The 22,398-nt window shown below is 41.6% G+C and overlaps 1 protein-coding gene across 3 annotated transcripts in view; it reads left to right on the top strand.

The window, feature by feature from the left end:
- Nucleotides 1-21,220, top strand: part of LOC124172645 (zinc finger protein 239-like) — a 47,725-nt gene extending 26,505 nt beyond the window's left edge. The window contains exons 4-8 of one of the 3 annotated variants that reach the window (XM_046552093.1): nucleotides 6,461-6,588; nucleotides 6,710-6,884; nucleotides 7,407-7,528; nucleotides 7,650-7,878; nucleotides 19,612-19,697. In XM_046552093.1, the coding sequence (XP_046408049.1) occupies nucleotides 6,461-6,588; nucleotides 6,710-6,884; nucleotides 7,407-7,528; nucleotides 7,650-7,845 (621 nt within the window). In that variant the 3' untranslated portion in view covers nucleotides 7,846-7,878; nucleotides 19,612-19,697. Of the gene's footprint in view, nucleotides 1-6,460; nucleotides 6,589-6,709; nucleotides 6,885-7,406; nucleotides 7,529-7,649; nucleotides 7,879-17,297; nucleotides 17,461-19,611 lie in introns of those variants that run through there. The other 2 variants (XM_046552094.1, XM_046552092.1) reach the window with 2 other exon arrangements.
- Nucleotides 21,221-22,398: the final 1,178 nt, after the last annotated feature.

The raw sequence follows: 22,398 nt of genomic DNA, 5'->3' as shown, positions 1-22,398 counted from the left end.
CTGCGACTGCGACTCTGAAGAATAGCCGGTCGGCTATTCTTCGGAGTCACGTTTCGCAGCGTCGACTGCCTCGCTCTGATTGGTCAACGGGCCAGTTGCAGTTGCGGTCGCAGCCGCAGCGCCGGCCGCAGTCGCTAGTGTTATACAGCCTTAAGGCCTGTATTCGTAGTGGACCCTTTAGGGCCAACCAGCCCCCTTGAACTCCCTATCCCAGCCCATTGGAATCCATGTTCCTTTTTTGAAGCCATTTCATGAGTTCTCCGCTTTGGTTTGGGGGTGGCGCCACCAGTAGAAGAGCCCAACCTCGAGAGCCCTGAGGATATGATTCAGCGTTAATTGCGATCGAGAGCACACGTGTAAAAAACTTCAATTTGAAGATTGAGCGAGCTACGGAGGCTATTTACCACAGCAATATAGTGCGTATTGTGACGAACGGGTTTGCGTCCGTTATAAAATAGAGCAAGAAACACCTCAGAGCGGGGGCGACGTAAAAAACGAGTAATTTTGAGGATGCGAAACGTACGGGATAATTGGAAGGGGAGGTTGAGGGTGAAAGACCACACGTATTTCTGGGTTGCGAACACAAGAAATGCATTTATTGACAAAGATCGCAATAATTAAATTTAACATACAAAAATATGGGGAGTAGCACTTGAAAACATGTTAGTAGGGCCGGATTGTCAAGGATCAAATACAAAATACAAAGAAACCAAAAATCAACTTGATAACATAAAAGTAAACTTGAAATGAACTGCATTTAAATCTTTTCGCAGGGTTTAAAAAGTCCTCTGCTGCACTTTGAGATTGAAGATTCACTAATCGTTCCAGCGCTTTCTTGCAATGGGAAAAGAGGGGGGTAGGAGGGAGAAAGGTTCTCGACGCTGCTTCGAACGGGGACAGTGGTGGGGACACGGTTGATTACTGCACCTTATTCGGGAACACGAGGTGATGACGTGGCCGAGTAGACTTCTCATGCGCTCGTGATGGTTCCTCGTTGCATTTTCCAAGCCGACGACTGGGGAGTTGCCAAGGTGCTTTCTCTCTATCTCCAGTAGCCTGTGGCTCCAATGCTCCACCGTCTATCTCCGATGTTGAGTGGTTCAATGAATGCTCGACCGACTCCTCTCCACCGTCTCTCTCCGGTGTTGAGTGGTTCAATGCCTGGCTGTCTCTCTCCGATGTTGAGTGTCCCATCACTGACTGTCTAGTGAGAGGGGAAGGGAGGGGAGGGCAGTGGTTCCACTAGCGCGCTCTATCGGGTCGTGATTCACCTTGTTTGCGCGGTATTTAAAAAAAATGCTATTCACACGCACACATGAAACACTTACATTCATACCAAATACACTCAAATAGTAACAAAAAGGAAAGGGTAGGAATTGTGACAAGTGCTACTCTTAAATGATAATTAGCGCTGCCGTTACAGTATGTTATAGTGAACGTGGAAACAGTTTTCTTTTGAATTCCAATTGTTTATCTCTTTCGGATCCGTGGTCGTGTGTTGTGCCGAATTGTTGCCCCGGCTATGGCAGTTCCAAGACGGAATACTCTTTATTAAAAGTCCCGTCGAAGCCAGAAATAAGGAATTTATGGCAAAAAGCTATTCCTCGAAAGGATTTTACCCTGAATTTATTTAACACGAATTTATGTTTTGAAATTAGGCTGTTAAATAAATGTCTATGTTTGATTATGTTTTTCTTTGACAATCAAAATGTTTTGGATTTTTCGTATGGATTTTTTCCAAGGATTTGGATTGTGAACATTTAATAATTTATTCGAAAACATGGTGATTTATTAATTTTTCGGTAGTATTTGTGTTCAGCACTAACTTGTATTACAAGAGGCGGCAGCGCTCTTTTTTAGGGGCTTTGACAGTAGAAATGGAATCATATAAATTAAAGTGTTAAGGTATTTTTGTGTAGTGCCATTGAATAAATTAATTTAATATGGGGTTTGGTCAATATTTATATCCCAAAGGAGCAGTTCATGACAAGTTCAGTGGCGACGATTGAATTCGAATTATGTTCGGAGAAGAAATGACGATTTCATAGCAGCATGTTCAATCGATCTTCATTTCCAGATTAAGACTCAGAAAGTTAAAATTAATGCAATTTTTGAATTGCCAGACATTGTTTTCCGAGTAACATTTGAGTCAAATATGTTTGACTGAACACCTCATCGGCCGTTGTTAATTGTCTTCCTGCGGGTCACAACGGCTGTAATCCAGCATGGATTAATTTATTGGGCATGTACTATTTCATTTCATCGCAACGGTCGCGAAAAATGCCCAAAGTCGTTATTTTATGACTTATCAGAAATTGAACGTTGCCTCGTAAGACTGTGTTATAGCGGGTCCCGGTAACATGGCTAATGCGCAATTTGGCCACGCCCCCTTGGCTTCTCTCGTTGAATTTTACTGGTTTCCGGAGCAATTGTCCCATTTTGACCTCAATTAAAGGTGGCACGTTTTCCTTAATTTATGTTGACTCCTAATTCCTTTCTTTCCTTAATTTATGTTGACTCCTAATTCACCGCAGTGCTGAAGCGAACATAATAATTTCCTTCCCGGTTTCGTCACCCTTACAACTATCCCTTTTCTCCGCTTGGTTAGATAATTGCATTCCTTAAGATACACCTTAACTCGAGCATTTAATTTGGATGTTATTTGTATTACAAATCTATATTATATACAACCCGATGTGTGACAGATACCTCACTCACTCACTGACCACTCATTCACGTATACAAATTCCCGACCACTTCCGGACGTGCTGGGAAGACGAAATTTTTACAGGTCGTGGAGAAAAAATATTCATCGGGGGGAAAAGTCCGAAAACTCGAAAAAGTCGATCTGTTTTCGAGTTATATCGATCCGAATTAACATTGGAGCCTTATGGGACTAAAACTTTTTCCATTCATCGCCTACTTGCAAATGTCTCGGGAGCATGAAATTTCATTGACGGAAACTAGATTTTCGGCCGATTTTTTGATGCGTAACATTTTGCCATTTTTTGTTTATAAGTATTTTTTATATTTTTTTTAAATTTCCAATGCTTTTCTTATAGGCCTAACTTTGGATTTTTTTTAAACCAATTTTAAATAGTTGTAGGAATAAGTCCTTAACGTATGAGATACTAGATTTTTCGTTTGATTTTTTGGTGTGGTCGTCCTTGCAATATTTTGATTAAAAGTATTTTTTTTAACTTTTTAAAATTTCCAATGCTTTTCTTATGGGCCGAATTTCGGGATTTTTTTCACCAATTTGCAATAATCGTAGGTCTCTTTCCTTTCAATGCAAGTTACTAGATTTTTTACTCAATTTTTTGGCTTCCTTAAGTTTTCCATAAGTCGAACGAATTACGAGTAATTAACGACAATCGATTTTCCATTGAAATCGCGACTCCTACAACGTTTGGTAACTTACAACACATCCGCCGTGAAGTTTGCATTCCCTCAACACACGATTTTACATTTTTCGGCATTTTTTTTTGCCACTTCCTGACCACCTACGGACACCAAATTAACGTGAGTGACGTCTATCTCGTGCCCCTACGTGCCGCTACCCGATGAAGGCAGAATATTTAATTTTAACGGGTGACACCGTCGAAAAACCATGCTTGCAGTACAGCTAAAGAGCCGAAATTTTTATCGAAGGTAAATGATGCCGCGTTATACAGAAAAAGCACTTTAAGTCTCCCGAAAACCCTCTGTGACCCCCCTAAAAAAATAAAAATTACCTAATAAGTCGTATATTTCGTGTACCATTCATCCCAGTTGTATCGTTTTTATTGATTCGGAATGGGAATTGTGTCGGCTATATTTACCCGTAATGTTCAATTATCCATGCTCATTTACACCCCTGCAGTAAAACTTCCAATTTTTAAATGTACATTTCTTAACGAAATAGTAGTGGGATTTCGTTAGTCCTGGCGCATGGACACCTAAACGCGATTTTTTAAAACCACTTCCCCATAAGGTACGGCCACGAAATTCGCGTGAGTAATGCCTTATTACAGCGCCTATGCACCGCTATGTGGAGAACACAGAATTTGTAATCTATATGTGAGTAATAGGGCAAAATTCATTGTTCCCCTAAAGCTAGAGCGCTGGAATTTTTATTGTAGGTAGGCAAACAAATGTTATGCAGGAAAACCCATGTTTTTTTGTTGTTTTCGCATATTTTAGCAGAAATTCCGTTCTCCTATGACTCATCCCTAAGGAATTTCTTAGGATGATTGTGACCGTAGTCAGTACACTCATAAAAACCCCTGGAAACCCCCCGTACCGCCTTAAAAACATCGTCATAAGCTAAAATGCCACAATCACGGCTATCATGCGTCTACATTCTGCAACATTATCCCCCAGCAGCCTTTGTAAACGATAGGGGATAGCTGGTAGTACGCATTGCTTGGTGAGGAGTGAAAACCCTGGCGGCGAAGCTCCCCCGCTCCAGGAACGACGGATGCACTCCGAGGAGTCAGAGGCACGGAAAAACTCCGAGAACCCTCGGGCGCCGAATCCGCCCCAACACGTGGAGCAGCTGAACGGGTGTCTTACGAGGGGGGAGGGCGACAATAATCTTTGGGCGGCGAAGCCGGCCGGGAGGAGGAGTCGACGGCTCGGGGGGACACCGGTAACCCTTGGGCGGCGAAGCCGCCCTTACACGATGAACGGGGAAGCCGTTCCGAGGAACTAGCGGGTCTCTGTCAGAGGGCTGCCTCAATATCTGGGCGGCGAAGCCGACCCCCGACGAGGAACGGTGAAGCCATTCCGAGGAGTCCCAGGTGGGACGGCGTAGCCATCCGGTGGGGGCAGCCGGCGAAGCCGGACGTGGGGGGGTTGTAGGGGGCGCAGCCCCCTGGCGAGCGCGCGCAGCGCGGCGAGTAACGGGTTATATAGACGGTTTTCACCCTAAAGTCAGTAACTATTGCCAACAAAATCCAATGCTTCGCAATGCAACGTAATGCTCTCGGCGGGCTCTTTGCCTAGTGGCGCCTCTACTGGCCACTGCTCTGAACTGGCTTCAAAATAGGAACATGCCTAAAGCCCTAGTTCCAGGGGGCTGGGGCCAACCGACCCTGGATACATCATCAGCCCCTGCAAAACCGATCTCGCCCTGCATCCGCCACATCTATCCCTACAATGAGGCCATTTTGGGAACTAAACAGTAGGGTGGTGTGAAAAAACTCAAGTTACAAATTTTGTTTCGCTATAGGGCAGATAAGTTGCGATACGTTAGTACTAGAAAAACAAAAAAAATAATTATTAAAATCGGACGTCATCTTCCGATCCCGCAAAGCACCTGAAAAAATGAAAAAAATTGTTTTTTTTTTCATTGTAAAAAATGAAATAAAACTAATATCTTTTAACGCTATAGCAAGCAGTGATTACAAATAACTTATGTCATTGTTAATATATGCATATTTATGGTTTTAAACTTTTATTACCGATCGCACCAGATCAATGAAAATGTATAAATTTTGCAAATTGGCCGGTTTTTCAGAGTTGTGTAATAATTACTTAAGGTAATATTTTAGTCTCAAATACATGTTTGAATATGCAGCTCTTCCTTTGTTCAGATATGATTTTATTATATTTAAACAACCCCGAACTCACCGCGGAGAGGTGGCTGCACTTTGAGTTCTACCCACACCCTCCATCCACCCAGCTAATGAGGGTTAATGCTATTTACAATATTTACATTTTTTGTCCCTCTTTTAAATTTTAGCTTTTGAAAACTACTTTGTACTGCGATTTAGTGGTGAAGTCTGACATAATGGACCTTGATTTGAATATAGCCCTAATAAATCCATTTCTGGATGGATAGTCACAAAGCTTAAGGGATGCCTCCGTTACCAATTTCACAGAGGGCTCCATTGCTTGCGTGCGATATGGGAAGTTATAATATCCCAATCTTGTTTATCGCCTGATTCAATGAAGGAAGCTATTTCTTCAGTAGTAATTATTCTCCTAAGAAGAGGTAGAGTAGATAGTTTGACTACATTCCAGTCAATCAATTCTATATAGTCAGTTACTTCGTAGTTCATGGTAGGAGTAATGAAGTTTACGATAGGTTTGTCTTTTGGTGAAGTCTGTTTTGGCAGATGACACCGATTGCTTATTTACCTTGTGCCGTTTCCCTAACAATGCGCCCAAAAATTATCGGACGTTTTTTTCTTAGTTTCATGGTTAGATCTCACTACGCAACCAGAGTGGAAAACTGGCACTGTGCCATCATGTAAGTCACTCAGAGAAGTTGACGACGGAATTACCACTCACCACTTATGTAGGGTTGACTTTGAAATGCATGTAGGGGCCCCTCTTGTTATTGTTATGTAGGGACGGATATGTGGGGTCTTCTAAGAATACGGGCCTAAATGTTGATTTGAGAGAAAAAGCTGACATTATCATGGAAATTCCCTGCAATTTAATTTCAAAAGGGAACTATCATTTTTCTTGATAGTGTGCCAACGATCAAGTTTTGGGGAATCAATTACCTAGAAAGAAGAAAAAACCAGGTACCTACATGTACAAATCAAAGAAGAGGAAGCGCATATTCCACGGCTACAGGAATAAAGCTCCGGAGAAGAGGTAATGTTCGCTTGTTTAAAAATAATTTTATTGCTGATATTGATGACTCAATTTTTTAACCCATCGCATAACGAGCATTGTGGTAGTGTTTTGGTAATGAACAAATTGATATATTTTTTAGTGACCCCAAAGATGCTGCAGATTTGGGTCCTCAAGAAACTCTGCAGACCGTAAAAACAAGCGAAAAACCTGATGCACAAATAGCCCATGAAATGCTGGAAGAATCGACGCCACTCCCCATTCTAGCGTCATTACCAATGCCAGATTGCAGCCCCTCAGAAGACGAAATTGTAGTTGTAAGACAGTAATTGTAGTTATGATTACTTTTCCACGGATTCCAATTACCCCTATTTCTATTAAATATTTCCCTGGTTAGCATGTTCTCTTGGATAGAACCTTCATTTTTTGTGGTCCCTTCAAAAATGTACCGAAGAAGTTCTACTATAGTTCGATAAAATTGTAAAATAGAAAAAAATTGCAAAACTTCTAACATGATCAAAAAACACTAATGAAGGTGATGTTCATTTTCAGAAACAAATTAATTGTCTAAATGCCTTCTAAATATGCCCAGAATTAACATGTGACAGAATTACTCCCAGGTTAACCTCCTAACTGTAATGCTTTCAAAAATATTTAAAAACTATTTGAATGGAAGGATAATTAGAAAACTTTTAATAATGCTATTAGGGACGGATATGTAGGGTCGACTAAGAATACGGACCTAAATGTTGATTTGAGAGAAAAAGCTGACATTTTCAGGGAAATGCCCTGCTGTGTGGAATTTAATTTCAAAAGGGAACTAACATTTTTCTTGATAGTGTGCCAACGATCAAGTTTTGGAGAAGCAAATCCACAGAAAGAAGAAAAAACCAGGTACTTACATGTACAAATCGAAGAAGAGGAAGCACATATTCTACAGGAAAAAAGCTCTGGTGACAAGGTGATTGCTCGCTTGTTTCAAACTAATTTTATTGCTGATATTGATAATTCAATGTTTTAACCCATCTTCTTGCTAGCATCATGGTAGTGTTTTGGTAATGAATAAATTGATATATTTTTAGTGACCCCAAAGATGCTGCCGATTTGGGTCTTGAAGAAACTCTGCAGACCGTAAAAACAAGCGAAAAACCTGATGCACAGATAGCCCATGAAATGCTGGAAGAATCGACGCCACTCCCCATTCTGCCGTCATTACCAATGCCAGATTGCAGCCCCTCGGAAGACGAAATTGTTTCTCAATATACTCCACCGACATAGTAGTGTTGTGCACAGACCAGAATGCTGTCTCAGGTGAGATAATTATGTATGTACTCATTATTTATTCAATTAACCTTTTTACAGCCAACAGATACATCGGCCCTCGCTGGTTGAGCGAAAACTGCCTGGGGCCGATTTATCAGCCAGAATTATTTCACTTTTTTTTCGTGATTATGGCCTTTTCAGCGGCTTTAATTTATGTAAACCCCCATAATCTATCTATGGTTATAAGATCTATATGTATCTTAAGAATTGCAAAAAAATCTAGGCATATTAACCCTTTCGCGCCGGACCTTCGTTGAAGGAAATTCTTCCTCAATACGAGTCTCTTGAAAGTTTTCTTTACTCCTCTGTACGAAGCCTTTCCGCGTCGACTAAAGGCAGTGGGTCCCTCCTGAAACATTTTTGGACCCAACTCGGTGGGGCGCCGATCCTTTTCCTCGGCCTCTGTCCCAGACCCTAGAGGGATTAAAAGCCCCTTCCTAGCACGAGTCCGCGGTCAACTAGCTAAAATATTAACGCAGAATATATGCAAATATTTGTTGTTCGTATCGATTTTTTTAAATTCAAAATGAATTTCGTGTTTTTTTCTGAGCGTGCAGAAATTTTAAACGAAGTTCTAACGTTTATATAGACAGATTTAGTATATTTACTAGTTGTTCTATAACTCTGTTGATATTAACGTTAGAATTTCGTTTGAAATTTCCGTGTGGTCAGCTAAAAAAGATGAATTCATTTCTAGCATTGGATTTCAAAAGTAAGCAACAAATATTTTTTTGGAAAACACACTGCAAATAACAGTAGTTGACCGCGTGGAGAGGATAGGAAAGGGTCGACCTGAGCGGCCGAAGAAGGGGCTGGGCTCCCGCTAAGGCGGATCGCAAGGGGCGACCGCGTCCGTGGGTCTATTGTGTCCGCCACGGTCACTTTTTTCGACCTGTGCCGCACAGGCGCGGCATTCGTTGGTTAAGGTAAGAACATTCAAAACGCACTGGTGTGGCATTCGTAGTTGAGGAAAAAAAATCCTCGCCGCACAGGTGCGGGATTCGGCGCGAAAGGGTTAAATAAAATTAAGTAGCTGAAAATTTTAAAAAATCTGAAATGTTGCTAATTCCGGAAAATAGCATTGGCAGTCTTCGTAGATCCCATCCAAAATGGACTGGCAGTAATTGGGTTAAAACATACGTTTTGTCTTTATTGCATTTGAAAAAGTATCGGTCAGGTTGAGTGAAACTTTGGCTGCACTATTAAGTTCTTCATTGAGTGTATGTACATTTATTTACGCCCTTCAAAAAATTGTCCTAAGATAGCAAAATGCGTACAGTGAGTCCTTGTTCTACGTCACCCCGTTTACCGTCATTTCGCGATAACGTCACGAAAATTTTACGACCGTGATTCGTTTATCGCCCCTTCACTTCGCGATAACGTCACGTATTTTAAATTTCGCGCGAGAAAAAAGGCGAAGTGGCAGGCGTTACAGGTTGTTTGTTTCGTGGGCGGTAATACGGTCAGTCTATTCAAAGTGTAAAACGGTGTGTATATTGTTAATTGCGATTACGGTTTTGGCAAATTTTAGCATCAGAGACATTTCCACGACAATGTCCAAGAAAACAATGTTCACAATAATTTTGGTTCCTGTTACTGCGACGATGTTTCAGCGATGATGATGCCCAGGCGATGCCCGCCCGCCTCAATTCTCAATTAAAACCATCTCTTCGATTTCATAATCCCAGTTTGCCCGCCCTCGCTCATTTGCGCCATTTTGATTTCGCTCCTGACCGGTCCGAAAAGAAATTCTCGTAGCGAGGGTAGGGCCTATGGACCGGAGCACCGGATCCCCGGTCTGTAGCATCTGGTAACATTCATTGGACCGCACTATAGCGAAGCCGAAAAGCAAATGCGGGAAGATACAAAAATGGAGAAGGATTTATGTCACTGCTGCTATTGTCGTCGATGAAGACAGGAACTTGTATTTATGCCATAGTTTGGCATTCCCATCGTAAAAAAGGCCCCAGATATGATACGCTAAAATTTTTTCGCATAGGAATTGTGAGGTCTAGGAACCGATATTCAATTTTTACATTGTTTTTATGGGATATTATGCTTCGATTAACGTCACTTCGTTTATCGTCACATTTTTCAGGAACGGTAGGTGACGTTAAACGAGGACTCACTGTACTGATGAAATTGTGTCGTTGATAAAGAATACTGGCTTATGGACAAGTAAGCTAAATCATGGATGATGAGGCTGATAAGTTGTAAGTAAACATTCTTTGCAAGAAAAATCTGGTAACACCAATTTATTTAATCAATGATTATAATGTTTGAAAATTAAAACACTTTTGATTATGAATAACTATAAGGTTATCACGTACATCCCACCCGAAATGGGCTTTCAGTAAAAGGGTTATCAAGGGCGTATCCATGATGAAAACTACAGGAGGGCAATCCGAGGTCGTTCAAGTTGGGACACAGAAAAGGTTACGAAACCAAAATTTGCTATTAATTTTGCTATTTGGTGATTGTTTTTCGGGTTCATTCCGCGTTGACTCACGTTTTGCAGACGACAGTTTCGGGCGCGTTCCAGCAAATCCCGTCTTTGGGTCCAAATGATCTGCAAAGCTGCAATCCTTTATGTACAGGGTGTCCTCTTTATCTTGACCATCCGAAATAACTTTTGTCCAGATGAAAATTCATAAATGTGTCAAGCAAATGTTCATTAGCCGTCAGGGGGACATTAATCAGCAATTGATTGCCTTCCTAGCAGCTTTGATATTTACAAAGACATGAACCGCGGTATGTCTTTTTTAAATGGCACCATATATTTTTTATTCAGCAATAGGGTAGTTTCCTTCATCAAAGAAAACAAAAGGCATTGATGGCGATTCGTTACCCACCATTAGTGTATTCATAATACACAAATTATTTGTTTTTTGAAATACCGGTTTAGACGAATGGCAAGGGTCAAATTTTATCCTCATTTGAAAAAGGCCAGATTGGCGCCCATGCGATTCCACTCCACGTGACGTCACAGGGATCTAGTTTCTACACGAGAGGATAGGAGTTATGCATCGTCAGAGGCTACCAATACATGCATGAGTCACAGAGCTCAGGGAAACATGTCTTAATAATCACCTATTAAAACTGGCTAAGGTCGGAAAGTTTTCTTCGATTGATAAGGTATTAATAAACCTTTTTTAAGCCATGCGCTACCAGACAGGAAGGTACTCAGCTACCCGTTAGCATCCTGCGTCCTATCAGCGCTCAGAGCCTCGATCAAGGTCACCTACCAGGCGGGAGGGGGAACCAGAAATGCGTCGTACGGACTTTTTCCCTTCATTCCTACTTACGCGTCGCGTTTTCGCGCTCTTGAAATTTTTCACTTTTCATTTGATCGCGAAAAATAGATATCGTCATTTAAAAATCTAAAAGCATGAAATACGTACTCCAGGAGTAATAATCTTTCGATTTAGGCAATAAAAAAATAATAGGAAACCACCCTATTCCTTTCCTCTCCGAAAGACTTATTCAAAATTGTAGCACAGTGGACCATTAACATAAACAAAGCATTAAGGAGGATATGCTGGAACGTAACGTATGTGCTTGTAATTCTCTTCAACCGGCAACACTGGAAGAAGTAAATAAGTCTTTCATTCAACGAGTGAACCAATGTATTGTTGTACAGGGTCACCACTTTGAGTACCTTTGAATGATTGACTCCTGGGCAAGGTACATGTACTGTATTGTACAGTAGAGTGAGTCCTCGTTTAACGTCACCTACCGTTCCTGAAAAATGTGACGATAAACGAAATGATGTTAATCGAAGCATAATATCCCATAAAAACAATGTAAAAATTGAATATCGGTTCCTAGACCTCACAATTTCTATGCGAAAAAATTTTAGCGTATCATATCTGGGGCATTTTTTACGATGGGAATGCCAAACTATGGCATAAATACGAGTTCCTGTCTTCATCGACGACAATAGCAGCAGTGACATAAATCCTTCTCCATTTTTGTATCTTCCCGCATTTGCTTTTCGGCTTCGCTATAGTGCGGTCCAGTGAATGCTACCAGACGCTACAGACCGGGGATCCGGTCCATAGGCCCTACCCTCGCTACGAGAATTTCTTTTCGGACCGGTTAAGGAGCGAAATCAAAATGGCGCAGATGAGCGAGGGCGGGCAAACTGGGATTATGAAATCGAAGAGATGGTTTTAATTGAGAATTGAGGCGGGCGGGCGTCGCCTGGGCATCATCATCGCTGAAACATCGTCGCAGTAACAGGAGCCAAAATTATTGTGAACATTGTTCTCTTGGATATTGTCGTGGAAATGTCTCTGATGCTAAAATTTGCCAAAACCGTAATCGCAATCAACAATATACACACCGTTTTACACTTTGAATAGACTGACCGTATTACCGCCCACGAAACAAATAACCTGTAACGCCTGCCACTTCGCCTTTTTTCTCGCGCGAAATTTAAAATACGTGACGTTATCGCGAAGCGAAGGGGCGATAAACGAATCACGGTCGTAAAATTTTCGTGACGTTATCGTGAAATGACGTTAAACGGGGTGACGTAGAACGAGGATTCACTGTACTGTTGTACGGGAGAGTCCTCGTGACTTTTGTGCTATGTTTTGACTTGCTTGTCATTTGTTTACTGCTAACTCCAGTAAGTGGACGAGTTTCTTATGTTTTCATGACGTTGTTTTTATGTTAATGGTCCACTGTTCTACATTTTTTTATAAGTCCTTAGGAGAGCAAATGACTTGCCGAGTAAAAAAATATATGGTGCCATTTAAAAAAGACACTGCTGTTCACATCTTTGTAAATAACATAGCTACAAGGAAGGCAGTCACGCTGATTAATGTCCCCCTGACGGCTAATGGACATTTGCTTGACACATTTCTGAATTTGCGTCTGGACAAATAGTTATTTCGGGTGGTCAAGAGAAATGGGACACCCTGTATACGGCTATTCAGGCGACCGTTGATTTGAATTCCAATGTTGGAAGAGCCGTTTTTGAAGAAAACGGTCATCCGTAAAATATGAGTCAACGCGGAATGAACCCAAAAAACAATCGCCAATCAACTCACCGCGAAAGCCTCCGTAATAATTTCGCTATTTGTTTGACAAGGGTATCTTAATCAAAGTTGAGTAACATTGAAAAATGAAATTAAATCAAAAACCAACTCTTTGTTGGCAAATGTGTGCTTCCTTTTCAGTTTTATGAATTTTTGGTTTTTAAATTCAGTGTACCAAAAGAAAAAATGAATCTTTTTTTTTTTGTTTTTGCTCTCCTGAAAAGTTGCTATGTATTTGTTAGATACTATTGTTAGAACTGAGCCATCAATATACTTACTCTATGTAGTATATATATTAACTCACACTGTGGTAAAGGTGAGACGATTTTTGTCAAGTCCTTGAAGTTTTAAAATTGCTCCCCCGGTAAAATTTGGTTTCAATGACTTACCAAGTTTTTCCCCATGACCGTCGATATAGCCCTCGTTCCTGGCTGCTGTGCCTGGATTGGCTTGTTTCCCTCGTTGCTGCGCCGTGATTGGCGTATCTTAATGCTCTGAAGAGTATCCAGAGTTTTCCAACGAAATAATCCTTGGATTTTTCTCCTTACAGAAAAATCTTCCAATTTGGTTGGTAAATTAACGCATAAGAACGCAATGTTGCTTCCAAGTTACATCAAAAATGTATCTCTTTCTGCCCCGAACATATTTACTTGCTCCTCAAAGTACCGATGTTAGCATGGTCATGCCACCATCTGCAGGTCGCTGAGCAAAACGAAAAAAAGTGAGAAGCATGGACTGGAAATTGTACGAACTTGACACAATCATTGCAGTCTGGTGTGATACACAAAAGTAATATGAATTGACTGGGGAAATTTTGAAATGAACCAGGACGATCGTGTGGTGTCAGGTGGAAAGGGGCAGTGGTGCAGTGAGGGGGGGGTTTAAATAATATAAACTAAGAGTTGAATTATTTTTCTTTTGAGCAACGTTTACAATTTTTAAACAAAATTCTACGATAAATATTAACTTTTATCTCGATTTCAGAATAAACATCAATGTGGTCACTTTTGCTGCATTAAATATGTTAATATTGACCTTAGAACTTCATTTAAAACTGGCAATTCTCAGAGTAAATGAGGAATTCAATTCGAAGTCTCCAATTTACATGCAAGCAACAATTATCCAGATTGGCTGTTGTCAAAAAAAATCATGAGATAATAGGGTGGTTTCCTTTTCTTTTTTTATTGCCTAGATCGAAATATTATTACTCCTGGAGTGCGTATTTAATGCTTTTAGATTTTTAAATGACGATATCTATTATTCGCAATTAAATGAAAAGTTAAAAAATTTCAAGGGCGCGAAAACGCAGCAGCTAAGTATGAATGCTGGGAAAACACCGTGTGACGTCATTCTGGTTCCCACTGTTACCGTGTGAGGTGACCTTGGGGCGATGCTTTGAGCACTGATACGATGCAGGCTGCTGGCATGTAGCAGAATACCCTGCTAGCAGATAGCACTTCGCTCAAATAAGGATTATTAATACCCTATCAAACGAAGAAAACTTTCCGACCTTAGGCAATTTTAATTGGTGATTATTAAAGGCCTGTTTACACGGTACATTAGCACGTACGGGTTAATGTCTAAATGTATGAACGCGAGAATGAATGCCAAAATGCACCGTGTTAATCACCAAACTTGTGCGAATGCATGCACGGAAAATAGAACCTGTTCTAATTTGGTTCATGCATTCGTACATGTTCCGTTCCGGTCCACAAAAATCATTCACGCAAACGTACATTAACTCGTACGTGTTAATGTATCGTGTAAACAGGCCTTAAGAGATGTTTCCCTGAGCTCTGTGCCTCATGCATGCATTGGTAATCTCAGACGATGCATAATTTCTACCTGCTCCTATAGAATCTTGGTTCCTGTGACGTCACGTGGAGTGGCATCGCATGGGCACCAATCTGGCCTCTTTCAAATGTGGTTAAAATTGACCATTAACATTCGTCTAAATTGTGATTTCTAAAACCAAATCATTTATTTGTATATTATGAATACACTCATGGTGGATAACAAATCCCAATCAATGCCTTTTGTTTTCTATGATGTATGAAACTACCCTATTTGTGTTTTCTTTGAATAACTTTTTATTAGTGTTGTGCTAGCTTATTTCATGAACATTTGGACTTAAAGTTTTGTTTCTTTGAAGTATTGAAACCACTTTCCAACCTTAAATTTATCAGGTGGATTTTGTGGGAAAATGAACTGCTTAGGCCTTAATTATCAAAGACATTTCAAGATGTCATGTAATGACAGCTATGGTAATGGAATCGCTCAAGAAAATGACTAAGGCCCGTGTCATAAAAGTCCCTTCGAAGCCAGCCTCCACCTCATTGTCGTCAGGAGGAGGAGATGCGATATCATAAAACCGACCTCAGCCTCAAAAACGTCGAATTTTGAGGCCAGTCTCGGTTCAAACTTTGAGGTTAGATTATTGTCGGCTCAAAGCGTTTGAGGTGAAGATGATGATTATTCGTCCATGATTATTAAACTCTTCCGTTATTTTCTGCCAACATCTTGCCTTGCTTAAAACGGACTCCGAGTGCTTGCACTCAATTACGTCCTTGTACTTGACCACCAAATTGCACAAAATTTCCTGCTCCTGCCTGGCCATACGACTCCGACTTACAAGGGGAATACACGACCTTCGGGTGGCCAATTGAGCTCAAATTTTCTGATTCGGCAGATCACGGCTATCTATTAAATATGCAGAAGCAAGACGACGCACTTCTCAAAACTTTTCGAGGAAAAAGCAATTAAAAATCGTAAAAAATGGGTCTACGGTATATATCCGGTATTTCCTTACTTTTTCTTCAAGGCAGCGGCGGCCCAGTGGTATCGGTGGTTGACTGTGGATGTAAGGATGGCGAGCGCGATCCTCACTCACGGTACTTTTTTTTTTTAATTTTTCAAGGATTATATTGTTTGCATTTTTAAAGATTGATTTCTTATCTTCGTTAGCTCAATGAAAATATTTTTAATTTATTTTTTAAAGAATAGTAAGTGCTGAAATGGGTAGGAAATGATGCAAAGGCTATATAACAGTCTTTCCAAGGGCGATTTTGTATTCAATTGTTCTCTCTAGGTATATTAGGGTATTGCGAGTGTAAATTGTCTTCTGTAGGGGTGGGGACAGAATAATGACATTTAAATTACTAATTGGGAGGGAAATCCACCCTATCGACGGATTATGCTTTCATTGGGAAACGGAAGTGGATCAGCTTGGAATAAGTAACAGGATGAAAAGTGGACAGAAACGTGGCGTCGGCATTATGCAACTCTTAACAAATGGCACCAAGGGGACAACAGTTTAACGCCCCATCCGACGGACGATGTACTGCACTTCTGGTTTAATCCACATTACACGCAGGGATTCAATTTCGAAATGCTCTCAAATTATTTAACGAGATTTGGACGTGGAGGCCAGTACATTACCTGACCATTCCAGTAAATTCTTCGTTTGCAAGTTTCGGAATACTACTCGAACAAATGGAGAACGCGTTCTTTCCTCCACCGCATCGACTGCCCTGTATTTTTGACGGTATACACGCGTCATTCACGCTTACGAATAATTTTCTCAATGAAACTCAAAGTACCGTGAGTGAGGATCGCACTCGCCATCCTTACATCCACAGTCAACCACCGTTACCACTGGGCCACCGCTGCCTTGAAGAAAAGGTAAGGAAATACCGGATATATACCGTAGACCCGTTTTTTACGATTTGTAATTGCTTTTTTCTCAAAAAGTTATGAGAAGTGCGTCGCCTTGCTTCGGCATATTTAGTTGATAGCCGTGATCTACCGAATCAGAAAATTTGAGCTCAATCGGCCACCCGAAGGTCGTGTATTCCCCTTGTTAGCCATTTCTGTTTCTATTGTTGATATAGGCGGGTATATCCCTGGCCGCATTCGGTATATCGCTACTGCGCATGTCTGCGCAAATACGATTCGAAAAAATGAACATGGAACAATGCTGGAAGACTGTCAACTCTGAAACCAGAAACATCGTCCTCAACAATGCGTCATTTCCGCTGGCTCAAACCCCTCCTCCTATGAGCCGAGCTGGAGGAGACTTTTATGATATGACGCGGTCGAGGGATCTCCTCGTCGAGCTAGGCCGGCTTTAAACGAGGCCATCCTCAACTTCAACCTTGAGGGGACTTTTATGATACGGGCCTAATTATATGCAGCCAAGCTCATGTCTCGAACCCTTTTTTGTCATTTCGTGTGAAGTAATTTCTTGCCTTAGAGAAAGTCCAAATTTCTGGGCTCTTGCCTAGGTGGCAAGTGCAATACTGAAAGTGTTACAATTCTGTGATGAGCCGTTGTCTTATGCTGGTAATTTGCTTATAATGACAGGTGCAGTTCTAAGAAATTTCCCAGCCGCAACAAAGAAAGAAGTGGATTCAGCTATAAGGGATTGGCTGAGGCACGCTAATGATAGACGTAAATATAAGAAAAATGTAACTGGTGGTGTATTACATGGTGTTTAATTGTTGTTTCAATAAATTTTAAAAAATAAGGCTTTTACTCACTTATTGCCTTGCATCAGATTGTTTTGCACCCTTTAGATACCATTAGCCTGAAATAATTGCAAAATCCTGAAAATGACATCCTATGGATGTCCACAAGTGGGACATTTGGACGTCCATAGGACATCCAATGAATGTCCAAATGAGGAGGACTGTTGGGGTGTATGTAGCTTATTAGCCGAGGCGACCAGGCATGCAACTGTCGACTGAACATTGCCTGCACGGGCATGATACTGCCCTGACCATAACGCTCCAGGCAGACACGCAATCTCAGTTCACGGCCCATACTAGTGGTGAGTTGCTCCCTCTTGAAGTAACTTACTTCCACTAGCACGAATACTATCGTATAGTGTGTAATAAAGCCCGTAGGTAAGTCTAGACATCAACAGACGATGCTTCCAAAACCTTATAACCATTCACCATCTTTCCTAATTGTGGGAACAGCTAGCAATAGTACGTCCTCGCAAAACAAAAACATTTTAACTACTGCTGTGTGCTGGGAAATTTTTGAACCAATACTGTTGGCACCATTGGTGACCTGGGCGGAGTAAACCCGAGCAACCAGAAGACACTCCTCCATTGGAACGTGCGGTGGAGTGTCCAGGTTGCCTCGGCTAATAGAGGCCCAAGTCACACGTTTTCAGCGACAAACTAGGGCGACCATGTACACTTGGCAACGTTAACCCCTTTTGGACTCTGCATTATCTCGGAGTCTGAGGGTAGTTGTGCTCCCTCCTTTCGGGGTTTATAACGCTACCAGCGGTATTGGTTCGCTGTCAATCAAGCTTTGTTTATATGAATTGGCTATATGGATAATTGTTGCTTGAACGTAAATTGCACACTTCGAATTGAATTCCTCCTTTTATTCTGAGAATTGTCATTTTTTAACGAAGCTCTACCGTCAATATTAATTCATTTAATGCAGCAACAATTTCCATTTTGTGTATATACTGAAATCAAGGTGTAGCGAACCTAATTTTACACATTTTCAGTGACGAAGTAGGGTGGGTTGTACATTTGGCAACGTTAAGTTTACTCCAGCCCTCTCTCTCTCTGTACTTCCCTCCCCTATCAGCAAAGCACTTTAACCCTATTAGTGCTATACTTCTTCCCGGGGTGCAGTCGAAAAATGCGGAGGGTACTTTAATAAAATGTAGCAACTAGGAAAAATAAACATTATGTATATAGTTAATTTTTTTAGATATTTTCAAGCGGTTTTTTTTAAGTAATGAGATTAAATTGGACAATAATCACAACATTTTTATACTTTTACTGATGTATAAGTTTTTTCATTTCAATGTCCTCAAATTTAACAACAATAACGTAAAAGCTGATATATCGGCGTGCCGCACTAAAAGGGTTAAGAGTGTCCGGACATCCACAGAAGCTCACCCACAAACATGAGGGGAACAGACTAAAACAGGAATCAGTTCATGACCTTTGAGATCGAACACACAGTTGTAATGCAGTTTTGCTTTCTACAGGATAGCCCTCAATATACGATGTCTTGCTTAGGTTTTTCAATTTTCGAAGAAGTTCTCAGAATTCATCTAGTTGGCATGTTGAGGACTTACGTTACTTACTATGCATTGCTTCCTTATTTTCACACTTATATATTCAGCAGTATGATGATTTTGTGTATGTGATGTATTTTTGTTTGTGTATAAGAACTCTAAAATAACAGACAAACTGCATTAATAATAATATATTGTTTGTTTTAGGTAAATTATAAACATTGCAAGCAGGGTTGCCGACTTACAAAAGTATTGGGGGGCCCTAACCGGGGATCTTGCCTCGGGAAATATTATAAGTAGTGAGTCTTTAAGTTTTTTAAGCATTTTAGAAGAGCCAAATGATCAACGTTAGAGCCCTGATAACTCGAATCTCATATCTGAGAACTCCAGGGAAAATCAGCAAGCCTGACACATTTTTTCCTCAACCCATACCGAATTTATGAGGGGGCTCGGGCCCCCACAAATCCCATGGAGTCGGCGCCACTGATTGCAAGACATATAAGTGAAAGTTTGGATTATCCGTGTTTTTCGATTATCCGTGCATCCCTCCTTTACATTAGCCCGGATAATCCGGAGTGTAACTGTATGTTGATTTTGTGTATGTGACGTATTTTTTTTATTCTGAAGGTCCTGGATATTGGAGGTGAACATGGACCAGGGGTTGAGAGTCTACACTCTGGAGGAACGGTGGACAAGACTAACGGAAGCCGCAAGAGCGACGTCGGTGGCGGAAGGCAGCACGCGTGCGGCACGTGTTCGATGTCATTCGCTCGGAAAGACGACCTCAGCAGGCACGTGCGTTCGCATAGTGGAGAGAGGCCTTATTCGTGCAGCCTCTGCCACAAAACCTTCACTCAGAGCTTCAACCTGGACAGGCACGTGCGCGCGCACGGCTCGGAGAGGCCCCACGCGTGCGGCGAGTGTTCGAAAGCGTTCGTCGACAGCGGGGATCTCACGAAGCACATGCGTGTACATACGGGAGAGAAGCCGTACACATGCACCGTGTGCTGCAAGGCGTTCAGCAAGAGCTGCAACCTCAACAGACACGTCTTGACGCACACGGGACAGAAATTGTATTCGTGCGACGTCTGTTGCAAGGCTTTCTCCGGGAGCGATCACCTCCGCGTGCACATGCGAGTACATTCGGGAGAGAGGCCGTACTCGTGCAATGCGTGTCCCAAGGCGTTTGCGCAGAGTAGCGACCTGAAATCGCACGTCCGTACGCACACGGGGGAAAGACCGTACAAGTGCAGTGTTTGCGCAAAGGCATTCACGCAGAGTAGCAACCTCGACAGGCATATGCTCATTCATAAATCGGTTAAGGACGAAAAGTTGAATAAGGAGGAGGAGAAGGAGTCAACAACGTGATCACGATGAAAAGATACGTCTTATATGACTGACTCTCGATTATCCGGCTGCCGTTTATCCGTGAATGAGTTCACACAGTGACAGTGTAGTGTTCGATGTTCCGTAAAGGTTTGCCCCTTTGCATTGTTCGGTAATCAGCCTCAATGCTTGGCCTGAACTCAGTTTTATCAACATAACGTGCAGTCTTTTCAAAGCAAGGGGATTGCAAATGAGAGACCCAGTTCCATTCCATAGAAGGCTGATCTCTGTTGCCACGTCATATGGCATATGCTCATTCATAAATCTATCAGAGATGAAAAGTTTAAACAGGAGGAGGAGAAGGAGTCGATGACGTGATCACGATGAAAAGATAGAAAGTCTTATACGACCGACTCTCGATTATCCGGCTTCGGTTTATCCGTGTTGTTGATTATCCGCCCAGGAGTTCACACAGTGGCAATGGCAAACCGCATCGCAAGTTGACTTGTGACGACGTGTGTTGATGCATGGAAAGCACCCAGTGTAGTTTCCAATGTCGACTGGTGGATTGCCCCTTTGCATTGTTCAGGAATCAGCCTCAATGGTTGGCCTAGACTGCTGTTTTATCAACATAGTGTGCAGGGTCTTCAAAGCAAGGGGATTACATATAGGAGGCCCAATTCCATTCCATAGAAGGCTGATTTTTGTTGCCACTTTGGTCGCATTTTAATCAGTCTTTGTAAATGTCCTTGGCGTGGTCATGTGTGCAATGGGATCCCATTAATCTCCAATATTTTGCAGTGTAATGTTTATAATTGCAAGGAATGAGAAAAAGGCATTGAAAAGTAATGAATCTGATAATCTCTATAGTCTCTGGCTTAACTTTGTGGAAGTTCATTACAAACAAATGGAAAGAAAACTATTTGCTTATCGGGTTGGTGTGGTGGCTAGAGTGTTGGCTTCCCACCCCGTGGGCTCGGGTTCAAATCCTGAAGGTAGCACAGAATTTTTAGAGACTACCTGATCCCTGCTTTAATGCTGCGTGGAGGATATTTCAAGCATAACACTCTGTCCGTCGGATGGGACGTTAAACCGTGGTCCCCTTGGTGCCTTACGTTAACAGCAGGTTGATACCAGCGCCGGGTTTCTCGCCATCCTTCCCTACAAACCCATCCCTCATGGCGCAAATGACCTCAGCTGTCGGTCTCCTCCTCCAAATACCATACCACCAATTTACCGCATTTCTCCGAGTATAATCTCCATCTGAATATAGTACTGTTGATTTCTAAACAGCTTCTCCTGCCTCGGGAAGGTAATACAGGGATTGTTCGGGAACAACTCACAAATGAACGACGCGACACAAGGCGACTTCGTGTGAAAGGCCAAAAACAGATTGATTTTATTTCCGATAGAGGGCATTGCGGTACACATAAGAAAAGACAATAGAGAGACGAAAAAACTTAGGCGGCTTTTGTCAACTTAATATGAATTAACAGTACAGCACCTCTCCTCAAAATACACTAAGTTTTCTTTCTGATTTACTAGTCAAACAGGAGAGAAAAAAAATAATAATAAATAATATAAATAATAATAAAGCACTAAGATTAAGCGCTTAGCCCCATTCCTTTGGTGCAAGCAAGAGTATTGGATTGGGGTAGCAATTTTGTCAACAGATCAGCAATGTTCTCAGATGATGGAACGTAGCAAACACAAACTTGCGTATCACTAACACAGTCTCTCACAAAGTGATAGCGCATGCGGCTATGCTCGTTTCTCTCAGTCAGCTCATAGGAATCCGCTAAACTGTTAGCACCTTGATTATCTGCTAAGATGTTAGTGGGAATTTCTATGGGGTGCCCTAATGCTCTCATAAGATCCCTCAACCAAATCACTTCCTTACGGGCTTCAAATAGTGCATAATACTCAGCTAGCATGGTACTAGTAGCCACAATGTCCTGCTTCTTACTTCTCCAGCTGGTTGCAGTGCCTCCGAGCAAATCAATATATCCTCCTACAGACTTAGAATCCTCTCCGTCATTTGACCAGTCGGCATCACAATACACTTCTAAGTTTAAAATAGACACTTTG

The sequence above is a fragment of the Ischnura elegans genome, assembly GCF_921293095.1.
Source record: "Ischnura elegans chromosome 13 unlocalized genomic scaffold, ioIscEleg1.1 SUPER_13_unloc_2, whole genome shotgun sequence".
In the NCBI taxonomy this organism is placed as follows: domain Eukaryota; kingdom Metazoa; phylum Arthropoda; class Insecta; order Odonata; family Coenagrionidae; genus Ischnura; species Ischnura elegans.
The sequence above is the reverse complement of the archived record's forward strand: the minus strand, read 5'-3'. Positions and strand labels throughout refer to the sequence as shown.